Source organism: Pelobates fuscus, chromosome 4, assembly GCF_036172605.1.
Source record: "Pelobates fuscus isolate aPelFus1 chromosome 4, aPelFus1.pri, whole genome shotgun sequence".
In the NCBI taxonomy this organism is placed as follows: domain Eukaryota; kingdom Metazoa; phylum Chordata; class Amphibia; order Anura; family Pelobatidae; genus Pelobates; species Pelobates fuscus.
Window position 1 is genome coordinate 226108952 of NC_086320.1, and position 19582 is coordinate 226128533.

Genomic DNA, 19582 nt, shown 5'->3' on the forward strand with positions numbered 1-19582 from the left:
TTCAAGGTTAATTGATAAAAGTTTCTGTTGAAATTTGCACTTTTTGCAAAATTAAATAAAGATGATGCACTCTTCACAAATAAAGCTTTTCAGCAAGCTAAAAATGCATTAGGGGTCCAGAGTGTCCCTTTAACATTAACCAGTCTAAAACTTTTGTCTTGGCTTGTCTTGACTGGCTAATGACTAATTAACAATGATGCTGCTGCTGATGGAGTTAAACACCTGACAGTATATAAAATATCTCAGTATGTGCAGCGTTTCATATTGAAGAGTTGCACATACAGACTCCAAACACCAGACCCTCTTTAAATAGAGATTTGCAGAATAACAATTGAATAAAGGTCTTCTTACTTTGTATGTTTATTTCATGACATTTTTTCTCTGAAAAGGTGCATGTTACAGACACAAGTTCAATTAGCTTGAATTAATGGAATTGATTTACCAGAAAATATACAGAATATACATCCTCATATAGAGAATATACAGCCTCATGCTACATAACTAAGCCATGTTTCATGCTGAATAACCTTTAGACTATAATGTATCTTATACTAGAACTTTTACATGACTTTTTCCTCCAAAATCATTTTATGAAAAAAATCTGATTTAAATAAAAGTTGGATTTAAATGTAAACAATCCTTTTTTAAAAAAACAAAAACAAAGTATTTATTTGAGTTAAATCGATTATTTTCTCCACCTTGCAAATAGACAACTAGTGTATGTCATATATTAACATACAGAGAAACACAAATTCTCATACATACATAGACACATAGTAACACACAAATCCACATACAGACACAGAATTATGACAGAGCCACATACATGTAAAGGCCAGCCGTTGTGTCAGTGTGTGTGTATATATATATATATATATATATATATATACACACACATACGAACATAGAACATTGGGCTAAGAACTGTCCAACACATTATTAAAAACTGGAAGGATAGTGGGGAACCATCGTCTTCGAAGAAGAAATGTGGTCGGAAAAATATTTTGGTTGATCGTGATCGGCGATCACTTAAACATTAGGTGAAATCAAATCATAGAAAAACAACAGTAGAACTGTTTAATAGTGAAAGTAAGAGCATTTCCACATGCACAATGCGAAGGGAACTCAAGGGATTGGGGCTGAACAGCTGTGTAGCTTTAAGAAAACCACTAATAATTGAGGCTTATCGGGAAAATTGGCTTCAATTTGCTAGGGAGCATAAAGATTTGATTCTGGAGCAATGGAAGAAGGGCATGTGGTCTGATGAATCCAGATTTACCCTGTTCCAGAGTAATGAGCGCATCAGGGTAAGAAGGGAGGCAGATGAAGTGATGCACCCATCATGCCAAATGCCTACTGTACAAGCCTGTGGGGGCAGTGCTATGATCTGGGGTTGCTGCAGTTGGTCAGGTCTAAGTTCAGCAACATTATGTGCCCAAAGTATGAGGTCGGTTGACTACCTGAATATAATGAATGACCAGGTTATTCCATCAATGGATTTTTTCTTTCCTGATGAGACATCATTTTCACACATGGATTAGCCACCACAGAGTCCAGAACTTAACCGCAATGAGAACATTTGGGATGTGCTGGAGAAGGCTTTGCGCAGTGGTCCGACTCTCTCATCATTAATACAAGATCTTGGTGAAAAATAAATGCAACACTGGATGGAAATAAATCTTGTTACATTGCAGAAGCTTATCGAAACAATGCCACAGCAAATGCGTGCCGTAATCAAAGCTAAAGGTGGTCCAAGAAAATATTAGAGTGTGACCTTTTTTTTGGGGGTGACAACTTTTTTTTGTCCAGACAGTGTACTATACACACCAGAACATCTCCTTTAAGTGGTAGTTGCTCTGGTGACTAGTGTCTCTTTTAATCAAGGCAAAAGGCCTCCCAAATTATTTACTATTTTGGGCTAAAATGTTTTTTTTTACATATTAAAATAGCGAAAAAATATCATGTATAAAAAATATATACATTGATCAAATATATACATTATCCAAAATATTTAATTATGTGAAAACCGCATTCAACAATATTAATGTTGATACCTTTATCTTATTGTATCTTTGGATTGCAGTCAGCAAGAGTATTGCATTAATATTATATTTTATACTCCGTGGTAGAGCTGCCAACCCTTAAATCCTGCTGTTCTAGGCTCATGTCTAATCTATTAATACATTAGTATGTCCCTCATTCTGGCCCCTTCATCCAAGGCCCAGGTCTAATCTGCTAATATATTAAAAGGTCCTATCACGTCTTGTTTGCTTACCCTAAAAATATTTTATATATAACTAACTCTTTGTTGATGTTGCCAAAAACCTGGTACTATAATAATACAACCATATTATATGGTAATTATACCTGCCATTTATACATTACCAGAATGTAAAATGTAACAATAACTTATAAAGGTCAAATTAACAAAATGAGACCAATTCTGAGTTATTTACCAAACTTAGAATTATTGGGAATTCAAAGTACATTTCAAATTTTTACCAGCTTGACTATTATTAAAAAAAAATATATAAAAGTATTTGTTTCACTTCAGTGAGCATATTGCTCAGAGCAGCCAAGAGTTCTTTCCCTCTACAGTAATTCTACTTGGAGAAGAAGACTTGTTACCGCAGACAATGAATTGAAAAATGCGTGCAAATGAGACTAGGTTCACTTTCCAAACACATGTTGCATCATCAACATTTGGATTTTAGCTCTTTTAAAACATTTAGTAAAGCAAAAGGCGTTATAAAAAGTGTCATTTGTTTCCACATTTACAAATAACTAATAATTATTATGTTCTGGGAACATTGCAGTAGAAAATATGTAATGACAGGTTCCAAAATGATAGACAAATAAAACACTATTTTTTGTTATTGTCAAATGGCTTCTGTGTGGGAATTAAAACTAAATGTAACTTTAGAAAATAAGGTATAGGAATTCTTTTATTGTTCATCATGGCACTGAGTGTCCTTTCCATTAACAGTGACATTTGACTATGTGAGAGAACACAATCCAAAAACTTCTAAATTGAACCTGTTGTACCCATTGTGTGCCATTTGTTTTGTATTATAAATACTACTGGAATATTGTAGAAACTGCATAGAAACTAGAACATTAGAGAAAAGTAAAACTTGACTTTGGTGGTCCAGCGATGCTCTGTCAACTAAGGTGCTGGCATTGGGCACTAAATATCTATGCAGTAAAACAACTATTAATTGTTTGTCTGTAAAAGTTCTAAGCAGGGATGGCCAAAAGGAATATCCCTTGTTCTAGCAGATATACAGCCCCATTTTTCAGGCTTAAAGGGAACCTGTCCACTCCATGTAGTTTAAGTATCATGTTTTAACCCCTTATATTTAAATATTATGTACAGTACTGTACAAAGGTTTTAGACATATTAAATTGCTGTTACTGCAGAACGGCAATGTTTTCAAATGCCAGGTTAAAATGGAGAGCATTAAGATGAAGTGGTCTGGGTGCATATACACTGATAAGCCACAATATTAAAACCACCTGCCTAATATTGTGAATCTCCCCCTCATGCTTCCAAAACAGTTCTGATGCGTCTAGCCATGGACTCCACAAGAACTCTAAATGTGTCCTGTGGTTTTCGGCACCAAAACATTAGCAGCAGATTCAAGTCCTATAAGTTGCCAGGTGAGGCCTCCATAGATCGGATTTGTTGTTCTAGCGCATCCCACTGGGAATTTTGGAGGCCAGGAATAACTTTAACTCTTTGTCATGTTCCTCAAGCCATTCCTGAGTAATTTTTGCATTGTGGCAGGGTGCATTTTCTTGGTAAACGAGGCCACTGCCAACAGGGAATACTAATGCCATAAAAAGGGTACAATCTCTCCCTAAGTGGTTTGCAAAGTGGATCCAATTTTTAAACCCCCCCTCCAGTTTCCTACCTTTTTCCTGGAGGGTGACTTCTTTGTTGTCCAGTGTGCTGCCTGAGGCTGATGGGAGTGAGGAGCCTCCATCCTCACTGCCGCTGCTGCCTCCTCCCTCCTGCGTGACTCCTCTCTTTATGGGAGGAAGTGACTCACAGCTGTCTCACTTCCTCCCATACTGCCGAAAAGCAAGGGGCCCTAAGTGCATGGAACTCCTGATGAGACTGTTTAGAGGATGGAAAAAACTTTTGAGGGCAGTGGGCACCTTGGACCCCCCAGGAGTAACTGGGCCTGGGGCAGCTGCCCCGTTTGCCCTGTGTTAAAGACGGCCCTGAGTTAAAGGATCACTACAGGGTCAGGAACACAAACATGTATTCCTGACCCTATAGTGTTAACACCACCATCTAGCCCCCCGGCCCCTCATGCCTCCATAAATATAGCAAAATCTTACTGTATCCAAGCCTGAAGTGGTAGCTCTGCATGCTGTTTGCCCTTTAGAAAAACAAGTAGTCTGCTGACATCATCAGAAGTGTTAGCCTGATCCAATCACAATGCTTCCCCATAGGATTGGCTGAGACTGACGAGGAGGCAGATCAGGGGCAGAGCCAGCATGATTTTAAACACAGCCCTGGCCAATCAGCATCTCCTCATAGAGATTAATTGAATCAATGAATCTTTCTGAGGAAAGTTCAGTGTCTGCATGCAGAGGGAGGAGATACTGAATGTTTGGATGCATTTTAGGCAGCCATGACACAGGAAGTATCTCTAACAGCTATCTAAGGAGTGGTCAGTGAAGTTATCACTAGGCTGTAATGTAAACACTGCATTGTCTCTGAAAAGACAGTGTTTACAGCAAAAAGCCTGACGGTAGTAATTCTACTCACCAGAACAAATTCAATAAGCTGAAGTTGTTCTGGTGACTATAGTGTCCCTTTAAGTACTCGTTTTGTTTCACTCAACACTTATCTGGTATGAGGGTGGAGTTTTTTTTTTAAAATATCTATACATGTTTAAGGGGAACAAACTCCTCAACTCCATTAAAACCATTGAGCACAGGTTTGTGATAAAAGTTTTCAGTAATGGTCATAACTCCAAAATTTCAAGTCTTGGCTGTGCTACTAGCCAGTCCTTATAAATTACTAACCACTGCAAGCCTGGAGGGTGCATGGCACTCAGCAAGGGTACATTACTACTTGCCAGAGCTAAATTCTAATTCCCAATGGCTAGTGGAAATATTGAGCCGTGGTAATTAAATAAATTATATCATATTTTTAGAAAAGTGATTTGTAATGAGATGATTGTAACTGACATGCAAACCCCCCCCCCCCCCCCCCCAAAAAAAAAAAAACAGATAAACAAAAAAGGTTGAATCTTGAGTTATAGAGTATATGGACTAATAATAAAATATGCTAAATTTAAAAGTACATTTTGTCCTTTTTTTAATTATGGCATGTATGTGACATCTATTTGGACATATACAATATAATATTCAGAACTTATTCTGTTCAAAATTAATGTCTGTTACATTTTTGCCATTGTAAATTGACTCTATTTCATTTTTTAGTTCTTATGTGGATGTTGTGGTTTGTTCTTAGATTTTCTTTCCTCAAGCATAGTTCTGATTAGTGCATTAGTGGATACCTTCTGAAAAAATATTTGTCTATTTGTTTTGCTTGCACGCAGCTCTAATTAATGGGAGGCATGTCTATTTAAAGTACATGCTGAAAATCTGCCTTTTGAACATCATAAAACAACTACTTTTGCTAACCAAGTTATTTCTTTAAGGGTTATTTGCAATCTGTGTGCTTCTCAAGTATATTTTAATTACTAGAAAAAAATCAATATGTAAAAAGTTGATATTATTTATTTGCTGTAACATATTATATGTTTAATGTATTTCTATAATATAATACTGATAATTGCAATGATTTCTTTCAAATAAATGTTAATGAAGCAAAAAGGCTTCAGGGTCATATTTTTTTGGGTAGATCCAAACTCAAAATCAAAGGACTATGTAAATATGCAATGCCCCCATCAAGTTGCCGCATGCAGTGCTGCAGTAAGGGTCCTGCAAATAGTTGGAATACTAGAGATGGACAGAAAATCATGGTATTTGTAGTTCAGCAACATCTGTAAGGCTGAGGTTTGAGATGCCTGCTTTAAAGCAATGTGGTCTGGTTGGGGAGACAGAAATATCTCTTCAGAAAGGGCCAGTTTGCAAATCACTCTTGCCTGGTTGGCTATTTATTCAGTGAAACCAGTGAGAGGAGGAGGTGTATTATCACTTCCTATCAACATGCAGTAGTTGAAGCTGAGAGTATTGAGAGCTCCAATAGACCTCAGGGAAGCAACCCTCCTGCTGCTCAAAGGTCTGGAAACAGGAGGGTGACTGGAAAACATGCTACATGATGCTTATAAGGTGTTATTTACCCCAGTAAAACTGGGCATGAGTGTTGGCAGCATGAATTGTGTGGGTAGAGGCTCATTTATTTCCCATCACAGACTTCCCAATGCAGCTCAATGAGGAGTCTTTGCAAGGCATATGTTCTGAGTGGTTGTTGCCTCTTGGGTTTAGATCCAAAGCTAACCAAACCAGGGAGTGACAGGACCTGTTGTCTGCTTGAAAGTGTTACCAGGTTAATTTCTTAACGTGTCAATTTCTATTGAAATAAGTCTGCAAGTAAGTCTTCTACAATCTTAATCATCAGTAGTGAGGAATTGATTGATTCAGATGCATACTTTTACATTGGAATAATAATGAGAGATTTCAATTTTACTTTTATCAGCCAAAGATTTGTTTTTGAATTTTATTTAGTATTAAAATTACTGTGTATGGATCTCTTTTTTAAAATGCATTTTATTTTATCATTATCTTTTTCTGAATATGTCATGATTTTTTTGAATCCTACAGGGTGTACCTGGTTTAGAAGGTATAATTGGCTTCCCTGGTGTAAAAGGAGCAAAAGTAAGTTTGAACTTTTTAATTTAAATTTGAAGGTGAAGTTCCACCAATAAAAACAAATTAAAATTAAAAATGATGGTCAACAATATAAATAGATAGATGTCATATACAGATAGCTATGGAAAATCTCATACACTTTTATAGATTTAAAAATCAACTAAAATAAAACCGGTAAGTTGCCTCTCCTTAGCTAAATGAATGACAAGATATTGTGTGACTTGTGAAGATTATAACGTATTGTTATTTGAGAAGTTTCCTGTGCTAATAAGTATTAACAATCTGAAAAAACTGCCCTGATTTAAGTGAATTTTGCTAGCAATGAAATCCTGTCAGCCATTTTTTGTTAACAAACTTTGTAAAAAAAATAACAATTTCTCTTTTTTTTTTTACTTTAAAAATGTTATCAAACTTAATTACACTCTATAGACTCTTAAAAATCAGACATTGTTTCCCCCAGTGTGAGTCAGCATTAAGGGAACTTTATTATGGGTTTCCATTGGGTGTAAACCATGTGAAATTAACCCATTATATATCAACACAGGAAGCCCCAATAACTTATTGTGATGGACCGCCTGGTACCCTGACCGGGTACCTGCGTGAATCGCTGCTTCCTAGTACTTGCTAGTACCATAAGCACTGCACTGGAACACCATAACCGCCGTAAACCCAACAAAGCACCGCAGCTTTGTTAGGGTCTCGCTGTTCTCCACCCACCCTGCATCCAAGACCAGGATCCAGCCTCCAGTGGGTAGACCTCTACTAGTCCAAAAAGCGTAGCAGGAACAGCTCTTATAAGAGCTAGTGATTATACTCAGGAGAGTATTGTGATATTTAGCAATCCCCAGAGTGTATGTAGTTCTCCAATCCCCCAAACATGAGCCAAGACTTCATGAAGGGGTAAGCGAATCTCTCTTTAATCCCTTAAGGACCAAACTTCTGGAATAAAAGGGAATCATGACATGTCACAGATGTCATGTGTCCTTAAGGGGCTAATGGGAGCCACACTGGCCTTTTATGCAAGTCCCCAAGCAAGGTGTATGCCCACATGGACCTTGTTGGGGAGAGGGACACAAACTTACAAACCAATAATTAAACATTTACAATGTAAGGCACTCTCACACATAGCACACAATCCCTCCCCACTGCTTGGGAGATAACTGGATCAGTAACTGTACTAATTCTAATCCAATTATCTCCAAGCACAGAAAACATACTTTTTTAAAACACCCCAAACGTACTCCAGCAGCCGCTGGGGAGAGAGACTGGTGGTCTCTTCTCCCTTTAACCCATACTGCCGCTGGGGAGTCAGACCGACTGTCTTGACTCCCGGTAACGCTGCCTGGTCCTGAACTGCTTGCTGCTGCTGGGATGAGGGACCGACAATCTCCTCTCCCAGTAACTCCGGTTGCCGCTGGGGAGAGAGACTGGTGGTCTCTTCTCCCTTCAACCCATACTGCCGCTGGGGAGTCAGACTGACTATCTCGACTCTCAGTAATGCTGCCTGGTGCTGAACTGCTTCTCTTAGGTTCTGGTATTCCTGCTCAAGTTTCCATTCTATAGCAACCAGACGGGTGATATCTGGTCCCAGGCCTGCAGAACTGGGGATTTCCAAAGCGTCCATACGGTCTTCCCGAATGTCCCAATATCTATACTCCTCCGTGCTGCTGAAATCACTGTCCTGCTCCATAGCAAACAGTCCCCTCCAAAAACTTGTGGCAAACTCAGAGGAAAAGGGGAGTTTGTCACACTTATAAACAAAAATATTTATATAGGCGAGGAATTGCGGAAACCAGGGAAGGACTCTCCTATGCTTATGTAACCTTTCTCCCCCTTTCATCTCTTCTCTCCACACCAAATATTCCCCCCATCTAGTCTGTAAAAGACACAGGACCATAAGAGCCATACTTACTGTACACATACGAGGTATATGATCGCACAACAGGCCATGCAGAGTACTTGGAGTGTAACCAACGGAGACACGCTGGGCCCTTACTTCTCGCATTGTACATTGCCTTAAAGTTACACATGTTCCATGTCGCACTACTATGTCAGTTGTTCGAAACTGTTAGATAATGTATGTCATAATTTACCACACTGTTTTACCTGGAGGCCTGCAAGCCTCATTCTTTATGTCTCATTTCTCTATTGAAAAAAAAAAAAAGGAATAGCTTTCCAGCAGTGTTGACTGACAGATGAGTTTAAGTAAGCTCAGAGTTAACACAATGCTGTGTTGAGCTGGTATTCAAAATAAATCTTGTGTATTTATATAGGAAAAAAAATCATTCTAGGTGGCCTTGCTGAAATCAAATGTGCTTTGTAACCGTACAATCTAAATAGTTTTTTAATGCTGGCTCCTGATAGGTACAGGTGGTTAATGATTTAAAATTATGAAATAATTTACAATCTACTAACTTAATTTCCTAATTAACTGACGCAAATCTATGCATGTGTTGCATTTTACAGGGAGAACAAGGTTTACCTGGTCCAGATGGTCTAAAGGTATTTACATTTTATTTCACGTTGAGGTTTATGCACTAGCCATTCAGTCATGGTGACTTAACAAATACTTAAATAGACACAGACATGTTTGTACAATGCAATACCTTGAATAGTGCTGTGTTTAGGCATATTTTGAAATGTCTGTGGAGGGAAAATGTTGATGGGAACACTTGTCCTTCCTAACCTAAAATGATTCAGTCATTTCTGCACACTAAGATTTACGGGATTCTATATGTGCCATTTAGGGTCAAGGCAAAGATAAGTACAATATATATATTTTATTTAGTAAATACATTTACTGGTGTTAATGCAGATTAAAGGGGACTCTAAACACCTTAGCCATGACAGGTGAGGTTCCTGTCAGGGATGAGAGTGCCGATTTCTGTAGTAATTCTCAAAACAGTTTGATACAAGATGGGGGATCACTCACAGACTGCCCTACGGTGCTTAGAGTTCCAACGTAAGATAGGAGAGACGACACAGCAATTGGACCTGAAGGTTTGAAGAACCCATTATCTCTGGTGTAGGAATGACTGGTGTAGGACATTTATCTTATTTAGAAAATTGACCTATGCTTCAGAAATGCCTGGTTTAGTTCATATATCTTATTCAAGAAATGTATCTCTAGTTAAGGTAATGTTGAACCAGATCACTCATTGTATTCCATATGCCTTGTTAAACATATTTTGGAGCTGTGTAGAGGCTTTTGTTAATAATAATATTTACGTGCCCATTAGATTTAAAGGCTTAGAGTAAATTAAAAAAGCACCAAGTAAACAGTACAAGATAATGCCCAATTGCAAATATTGTATCAATTAATTTCAGGGTGAGGTTGGACCGATGGGCCCAATGGGTACCCCTGGAAATGATGGGAAACCTGGCAATCATGGAATTACTGGACCTCCAGGACCACCTGGTCCACCTGGCCTGCCAGGACCTGCATATGGGCTTGGATTTGAGGTGAGTTGAACCTTTTAATAATGTGTTACAGTTATTTAAATTGTAATAACCATAATTAATCAACATATTGCTCCATTTTTTAATGTTTAATCACCACATATTTACTATTTCTGCCATCACTCTCTAAAATTCAGTGGAAATGGGATAACATGTAGTATGTCTTGGAAGTTTAAATGTCCTTCCCTTTTCAAATATCAGATCTTCACATGCTGATCAGATTTAATAAATTGTATGCCTTTTCTGCATGTGTGAGTCAATTGTTAGTATACATTTATTGACTTGAGTATATATATATATATATATATATATATATATATGTGTGTGTGTGTATCAATTGCTTTGCTATGTTCTGTAGATAATGAAGAAAGAAAAAAACAAATCATATCATTAAGCGGTTAAGCGGTTTTATGAATCAAGGGAATTATAGTCTTTGACCAGCACCTTGTGCTGTTAATGTTATAAATGAGCGTGTGCATGCCTTGTCCTGCGCTTATATACTGATATTCTATTACTGTTTCTACAAACCTGCTTTTTTATAAAAAGATAAAAACTAAAATACTAACATATAAACTATTATTTTACTATATTTTCCATCTGTCTTTGTAGGACATGGAAGGCTCAGGAGATTTTCCAAAAACAGCAGGAATTTTAGAAACTCACGGAGTCAAGGTACGAGTAGAAACTTTGTTTCAAATGGTATTTGGACCTGCTATCTCTAAACAATTATCAATGTCTTTAAATTAAGTGGCAAACAGACTTTAGTCTCACAAACAGCCCTACTCATCATGATGTATTTTGGGAATGAATTGACTCTGGGTCAGACAAGCGATACAGATTTGGTGCAGATTCAGGAATTTATGCTTGAAATACTGAATTTAAGAGCTAGAAAACTGAAATCCCAAACATACAAAAACTTGCTTGGGAATCCATAACTACATGGCAATGGAGATCAGCTGTCACAGTTTTCTTTTGCAAATATGTGCAAGTAGATAGAAAGTGGCATTGATTCTGGTAATTATGCTTTGAATTCTACTTTAAATATTACTCCTTAATACCCTAAAATTCAATGCTTTAATTAGCTTTTTTTTTCAGGAACAATTGTAATGCTGCCTTCAAGCAAGGATGTTCCCATTTGCTTGCCTATAGGGCGGCATTGTTAAATATTACAGTAATTTGTGAACATTTACCTGTACAGCAAGCCTCAGTTTAATATTTTCTCTTGCGTTACAGCACTTAGTGTAAGCCAGATTTTTACAGTTGTTTTGTTTGAAACATTGTTTGAGTATGTGAATGGTATTTTTTTAAGTCAAAATTACAGAGCAATGCAAAACCTTTCAAACCTTTCAAACCTTTTAAACTATAACCTTTCAAACTTGAAGGATGATTTTTGAGATGTTCTCTGTTTTTGATTACATTTTTCATACACGGAGCCAGCTGAGGAACGGAGCGGACACGTTTTCCCCGAGCTCCGAGCAAAGTTAGCCTAAACACCAAATAAATACGGTGAAAACGGCAACTTTTGTAGACAAAACCCTTCATCAGTGGTGTAGGAAGGAGAATGGGTCGGAAAAATAAAAAACCTAAGGGTGATCGGACCGAGACATCGGCGAACTCCTACGGGGTGCCCAGAGGGCCGCATGGGACAAGATGGCGCTGGAGGGAGACGAGACCTCTTACTCATCGGGAGACAACCCGTTTGACATAGGAGAGGAGCTACCCCACGATGTGCCCAAGAGACCCACGATCCCACAGCAAACCCCGGCCGAGCCGGTAACTGCCGCCCAGCTAAAGGACATGCTTGCCGAGCTGAGAACGAACATCGCAGCAGACATGGCGTACTTCAAAACGGCGGTTGAAAATGCCACCTCACGGATCACACTCCTGGAGGCCACAACGAGCACCCAGGACTCCAGACTCACCGTGGTAGAAAGCCAAATCGCAGAAATTATGAAGCTGCAACTAACTACCACGGATAGGGTGGATGCCATGGAGGACCAAAAAAGGCGATACAACGTTAAACTCTGCGGAATTCCAGACTCGATTGACCTGACTGACTTACCACACTATATCCGCAGCCTAACAGGGACATGCACGACCCACAGAAGTGACAACACATACGCACCCTGGGGACAACGCTAGACAAATCCCGCTCCTAAACCACTCTTCTTTATTTACCTAAGTTGTTCACTTAGTCAGCCTTTCACTCACTGGCTCACTATCTACATTTTCTCACACCTAGTTGACACATAGCGAGTCTTGTGGTCCCATTCTCGGACCCATTAAAGGACAACCAATCCTTCACCCTCCATCAAGTGGACAAGATGCAGGCCTTCACCTAGAACTCACCCTCCTTGAACCACACGCTGTAGCTCCCACGGGAATGCGACCCCTACGAGACGGCAAACCACGGAAATCGCACTTACCTCCCGGCCAACAACAGCGCAAAATACCTACTTCTGCTACTATAAGCTACACAGCAACAAACACCTGAATCCTCTGGCCCACCACCACGGACTTACCATTGGAATGACTCCCCTCGCTCCTCATCCTAAGGTTATGGGGTTCAGACTTTTGTTAATTTAGTTTTGGTTTATTGTGTTACAAGCACCTTATTTCTACGTAATACCCCACATGGGAATCCATTACCCCACTTCTTTACATAATGGGTAAAAGGGACAGACTTCAACAGGGATTTCTGATGCCCCCCCAGACCATGATGCTAACCATTACCTCCCCAGTTTACACATCTATCCCCTACTTGAGAACCCCACTGGTTAATATGCCGCACCATCCCAGGGCCACACAAGGCCTTAACCCACCCTGTAAGAACACACTGGCTGAAACTAGACCTTCAGACCGCAGTACAATAAGGCCGATAATATTTCCCCCCATCATGGTACCGTTTCTGTATGTAACTCTGAATTGTATGATTGTTAACAAGTTCATAGTTTTCATAGCTGATTTTCACATTTTATTTTACTATCTAAAAGTCATTATGTTTTAAACTTGAATATCTAAATACAATGTAATGTGCTACTACAACATGGTATACCCACACATTTGTGTCCCACAAAAAAATCAAATTACCACACCCACAAACTTTCCCATTTTCTCAAACTCCTAGGGGCCTCCCACTCAGACCTCTATGCTCCTACTTCAGCAAACCAGGGCTTAAAACTTAATTACACCCCGGCACTTACTAAAAAAAAAAGCACTTCCACTCCCCCTATTTACAGGGCCTGCAAGCATCCTTTTCTTGTCCATTAACCCTGAAAACCATAACGCTTCCTTACGCCAGACTTTCCCGAACTCCCATTAAAACTCCTCCCTTCAGGTATCCACAGGGATACACAAGGCGCCAAGATGCACCACTCCAGTTACTGAACCATCCTCACCCCCAGGACAGAATGTTCCTATTAAACGAGAAGATCCCCGGATAGGATCCTTAACTCAGACCCTGTCTGGAAACAATACAGGACCCCTACAACCATCTAAGGACCCCTGGGCTGCAGAGAGGGGGAAAGACTACCACACCTGTGTACTACACACTCTAAATTTTATGTTATGGTTACATCTTTTCCCCTTTTTTTGTTGCACTCGATTATCGCCAATACAACTGTTTCGTAATATGAATCACTTCCTTATGGCAAATTGACTCGCAACTATAATATCATCGCCTCAACCTGTTCACTAACTGTTCACTTAAAGCGGCACTGTCATACCGAACTTACCTTACTTTAATAGATTCCTCTTCTCTCCCTCTGTCAGGATCTGTTCTTCATTTTTTCCTGTCTGCTCTAGTTTTCTTTAAAACATAAGACAAAGTAGGGACAAAGTAGGGAGGTTTCCTACGCCTGACCAGCTATGACCAGCAGAGGAGTAAAGTGTGCTTCGTTTCCGGTGATCAAAGCAATTTTCCCACAATTCTTACAGTTTCTCCATTCGTGTTAAGACACAAATCGGGACTTTGTACATATCGGAATTACATTTGAATGAATGAAACTCCGATCCTATTCGTGCCGCAGCTGCAAGATCCATGGTATCAGGGAGCTATCTACCAAATGTCTGAAAGACCTAAATTGGTCTTTCAGACAAATTTACTAAAACTAAGTAAAGATTACTTAGTATTAGTAAATTCTTCCCCTACTCACCATATCGCAAGTAGGGGCATGTCTAGTAAACAGTGAGCAGCCTGTGACTGTTCAATGTAGTAAAAAAACAAAACCCTAGTGTCTCCCCTTCCGAGCCCCCACCTGTGCTGCGCGATTGGGGGCTATAAAGCTGAACATGGGACCTATTGCCCTGAATAAAAATAAGGGGGGGTACCTATTGTCCTCCCCCCGGCCCTCACCCCTGAGCGGCAGATGGGTGCCCTAAATAAAAATGGGGGAAACCTATTGTCATCCCACCCAGCCCCCACCCATGAGCAGTGGGTGGGGGACCATAAATGAAAATGTGGGTGCGAACCTATTGTCCTCCCCCCCGGCCCCCACCCCTGAGCGGCAGGTGGGGGACCATAATTGAAAATGTGCGTGCAAACCTATTGTCCTCCCCCCCGGCCCCCACCCCTGAGCGGCAGGTGGGGGCCCTGAATAACAATAAGGGGGGGTCCTATTGGCCTCCCACTGGCCCCCACCCCTGAGCGGCAGTTGAGGGCCCTAAATAACAATAAGGGGGGCCTATTGTCTGCCTCCCGGCCCCCACTCATGAGCGGTGGGTGGGGGGCCATAAATGAAAATGTAGGGGGAGACCTATTGTCCTCCCCCCAGCCCCCACCTCTGAGTGGTGGGTGGGGGCCCTAAATAACAATAAGGGGGGAACCTATTATCCACCCCCCTGCCCCTCCCCATGAGCGTCGCGTGGGCACCCTAAATGAAAATGGGGGGACCTATTGTCCTCCTTCCTGCCCCCAACCCTTAGCAGTGGATGGAGGTCCTAAATAAAAATAATGGGGGGACCTATTGTCCTCCCACCCGACCCCCACCCATGAGCGGTGGCTGGGGGCCCTAAATAACAATAAGGGGGGGACCTATTATCCACCCCCCTGGCCTCTCCCCATGAGCGGCGGGTGGTGGCCCTAAATGAAAATGTTAACCACTCCCCAGGTGACTAGGGGTCCCCAAGCCCCTAGTCACTCCCCCCACCCAAAAAAAATAATAAACCCCTTTCTACCCCCCTCACCCTAAAAAAGTGAGGGGGGAACAATAAAACTCCCTGTAAATAAAAAAAATTACTTAACATTTGATGTCTTCTTTTTTCTAAAATCGTATTTTTTCAGCCTCAAAAAGGCCAAATAAAAGTCCATAATATCCTTCGGACTTTTAAAATAAAATAAAAAACCAGAGTGCGTAAAAAAAAAAAAATGACGCTAAAAAAATAACCCATCTTCACCTAGCGAGGGCACCGTGCAGACTGAGCTCTGCAGGGTGCGGAAAGGCTTGAAATCCAACCAATCAGAGTGCTCTGTCATTTTACACAGCGTGGGAAAGTTCTCTGGAATTTCCCCATGCTGTGTAATTTGATTCATAGCAAAACTCTGATTGGTTGCTATCAAACAACAAATCAGAGAGTTATGAGTCAAATTACACAGCATGGAAAAACTTTCCCACGCTGTGTAAAATGACACCAATCAGAGTGCTGTGACAGGTAAATTTAGAGACCAGACGGTTTTTCAGGGCTTCACTAAACCTCCCCAAACCTCGTAAGACCCTCATAGAACCTGGACATTTCTGACCTTTTTCACTTCTCAATGTGGTAAAATTGTTCCCGAAACTCATAGCAGACAGACTAAATCCCTACCTCCCATAACTTATACACCCAGACCAAGTCGGTTTCCTCCTTTTCCTCCTTTTTCGCTTTCAACAGGCTAGTGAAAACACAAGACGCCACATTCGACCTCCTATGGATAGTTCACCACTGCCACATACCCACACTATTCTTCTCCCTGGATGCCAAAAAGGCATTTGACTGTTTACTTTGGCCTTTTCTTTTCGCTACTCTTTACAAATTCGGTTTCCCACAAAATATGACGCTTTGGTTGTACCCTATTCCACCTCTACAGTGAATTTGCTACTTCCTCTCCCCACCCCCCTTCCTTCTGCATAAAATAGGACAGGGCTGTTCCATTTCTCCTGTCCTATTTGCCCTGTCATTGGAACTCCTTCTACATACCTTATGCACTACTCAAATGATAAAGGGCATTGAAATCCTAGTCGTGGGTATGGTACATAACTTATGCAATGAGCAAGTCTGGGAACCCACGAACTTCGTATCGTTTAGTAAATGCACGAAACTTGCGTAATGAGTGTAGTGTGGAATCTAGAGATGGAATAAAGTAATTGTAACATATGTATGTATGATGTTTTGGAACTATATTTAACCCCTTAAGGACACATGGCATGTGTGACATGTCATGATTCCCTTTTATTCCAGAAGTTTGGTCCTTAAGGGGTTAAATAAGTAAAATAGCGTACCTAATGTGTCTACCTGTTTGCTCGTAATAATTTGGATGAGGGAGGGGTTATGGCATAGGACTTTAATAAGAAGAATGCTCATACGGAATGTGACAGACTAATGACAATTAAATAACGGCACATGTGTCAACTTGCACAAATTCAATGCCGCCAACAAGCTTCTTCCGTTGTCACAAACCACTTTGCCGATCTCAAGTTGGTGCGGAGTCAGCCACTGATCCACCTGTGCGTTCAGGGTGGACAGGAGTGCTTGTCCGGTGTGACTCTCTGCTTTCAGGCAAGTCAACCCCAAGACGGCGTGACACTGCCGTATCCAGGATGTGGAATAGTACCTGGGGAGCTGGGGGGTGCCGTTGGAGCAAGACGCAGCAGCAGAAGAGGACTCAGCCGAGGAGGTTATGGAAGAGGATGGAGTAGGAGGAGTAGAGTAGGTGGCAGCAGGCCTGCCTGCAAGTCGTGGCGGTGTCACCAACTCCTCTGCAGAGCCACGCATTCCATGCTTGGTAGCCGTCAGCAGGTTTACCCAATGCGCAGTGTAGGTGATATACCTGCCCTGACCATGCTTTGCAGACCTGGTATCAGTGGTCAGATGGACCCTTGCCCCAACACTGTGTGCCAGACATGCCATTACTTCCTTTTGCACAATCGAGTACAGGTTGGGGATTGCCTTTTGTGCAAAGAAATTTCGGCCGGGTACCTTCCACTGCGGTATCCCAATAGCCACAAATTTTTTGAACGCCTCAGACTCCACCAGCTTGTATGGTAAAAGCTGGCGGGCTAAGAATCCAGACAAGCCAGCTGTCAGATGCCCGGCAAGGGGGTGACTTTGTGACATTGGCTTCTTACGCTCAAACACGTCCTTGAGAGACACCTGACTGTGGGCAGATGAGCAGGAACTGCTCAAGGCGAGAGACAGAGTGGCGGATGGTTGAGAGGGGGCAAGGTGGACAGCAGTGGTTGACGTGGCTGAAGATGCTGGACCAGGAGGAGGATGGCGGCTTTGAGTTTGTGTGCTGCTTGTACTCATGTGTTGATCCCATAGGCGTTTGTGATGTGCGATAATGTGTCTTCGCAGAGCAGTTGTACCTAGGTGGGTGTTGGACTTCCCACGACTTAGTTTATTTTGGCACAGGTTGCAAATGGCATCGCTGTTGTCAGAGGCAGGCACACAAAAAAAATGCCACACTGCTGAGCTCTGCAATGACGGCATTCTGGGGCTGGACACAGCATGCGTTGATTGGCGTGCTGTCGGGCTGACCCCGGGTGCCGATGCATGCTGTCTGACTGTGCCACTAGCTCCTTGCGACGACCTCCCCATTCTTCCAACTCGTCTCCTCCTCCTCTCTGTCTCCCCATCTGAACTTTCCCCCTGTTCTTCTTCTGTTCTAGCGGGCACCCACGTGACATCCACGGACGCATCGTCATCATCAACCGCTTCACTTGTATCTGACGACTCAGCAAAGGAAGCAGCAGCGGGTACAACATCATCATCATCACACCGTACGCCCATGTGTGTAATGCTGCCTGACTGAGACATATCCCTGTTATCTACATCCTCTGGCAATAATGGTTGCGCATCACTCATTTCTTCCAACTGATGTGTAAATAACTCCTCTGACAGATCAAGTGAAGCGGCTGTGGTGCTAGTGTTGGTGGTGGCGGCAGGCGGGAGAGTGGTAACTTGAGAGGTGCCCGAAGCTAAGCTGGAGGAGGATGGTGCGTCAAGGTTCCGAGCGGAAGCTGTAGAAGATTGGGTGTCCTGTGTTAGCCAGTCAACTATGTCCTCAGAACTTTTCAAGTTCAGGGTACGTGGCCTCTGAACACTGGGCATTATTCTAGGGCCAAAGGTAATCACAGCACCACGACCACGACGGCCCCTGCGGGGTGGCCTGCCTCTGCCTGTCTTTTGTTTTTCGATTAGTGGTACTATGCGTGCAAGCTACTGTGACAACAGATATGAGTGGCACTGTGCACTGGCAGAAGTTGGCAGAGTAGACGCTGTAGGCCTGACACACACGCTTGCAGACAACTAACTGCTATTCAATCTGTTTTTTTTTTTTTTTAAATGTACACTACTGTTACACCAGATATGAGTTGCACTGGTGTTACACTGTGCCCTGGCAGGCCCTGAAACGCACACGTGTGAAGGAAACTGACTGCTATTATTTCACAGTCAAATTTCTAGTTTTTTTTTTTTTTTTAAATGTACACTACTGTTACACCAGATATGAGTTGCACTGGTGTGACACTGTGCCCTGGCAGGCCCTGAAACGCACATGTGTGAAGGAAACTTACTGCTATTATTTCACAGTCAAATTTCTAGTTTTTGTTTAATGTATACTACTGTTACACCAGATATGAGTTGCACTGGTGTGGCACTGTGCCCTGGCAGGCCCTGAAACGCACACTTGTGAAGGAAACTGACTGCTATAATTTAACAGTCAAATTTCTTGTTTTTGTTTAATGTATACTACTGTTACACCAGATATGAGTTGCACTGGTGTGACACTGTGCCCTGGCAGGCCCTGAAACACACACGCATGAAGGAAACTGACTGCTATTATTTCACAGTCAAAAAAGTGTTGTTTTTTTTAAATGTTACACCAGATATGAGTTGCACTGGTGTGACACTGTGCCCTGGCAGGCCCTGAAACGCACACGTGTGAAGGAAACTGACTGCTATTATTTCACAGTCATGTTTCTATATTTTTTTTCATGTACACTACTGTTACACCAGATATAAGTTGCACTGGTGTGACACTGTGCCCTGGCAGGCCCTGAAACGCACACTT

At 41.6% G+C, this 19582-nt stretch overlaps 1 protein-coding gene across 2 annotated transcripts in view; it reads left to right on the top strand.

Moving 5' to 3' along the window:
* COL15A1 (collagen type XV alpha 1 chain) overlaps positions 1–19582 on the top strand; it is a 353153-nt gene that overhangs the window by 238505 nt on the left and 95066 nt on the right. For both annotated transcript variants that reach the window (XM_063451925.1, XM_063451926.1), the window contains exons 14-17: positions 6808–6861; positions 9322–9357; positions 10183–10317; positions 10924–10986. In XM_063451925.1, coding sequence (XP_063307995.1) covers positions 6808–6861; positions 9322–9357; positions 10183–10317; positions 10924–10986 — 288 coding nt within the window. The remainder of the gene's footprint in view (positions 1–6807; positions 6862–9321; positions 9358–10182; positions 10318–10923; positions 10987–19582) is intronic.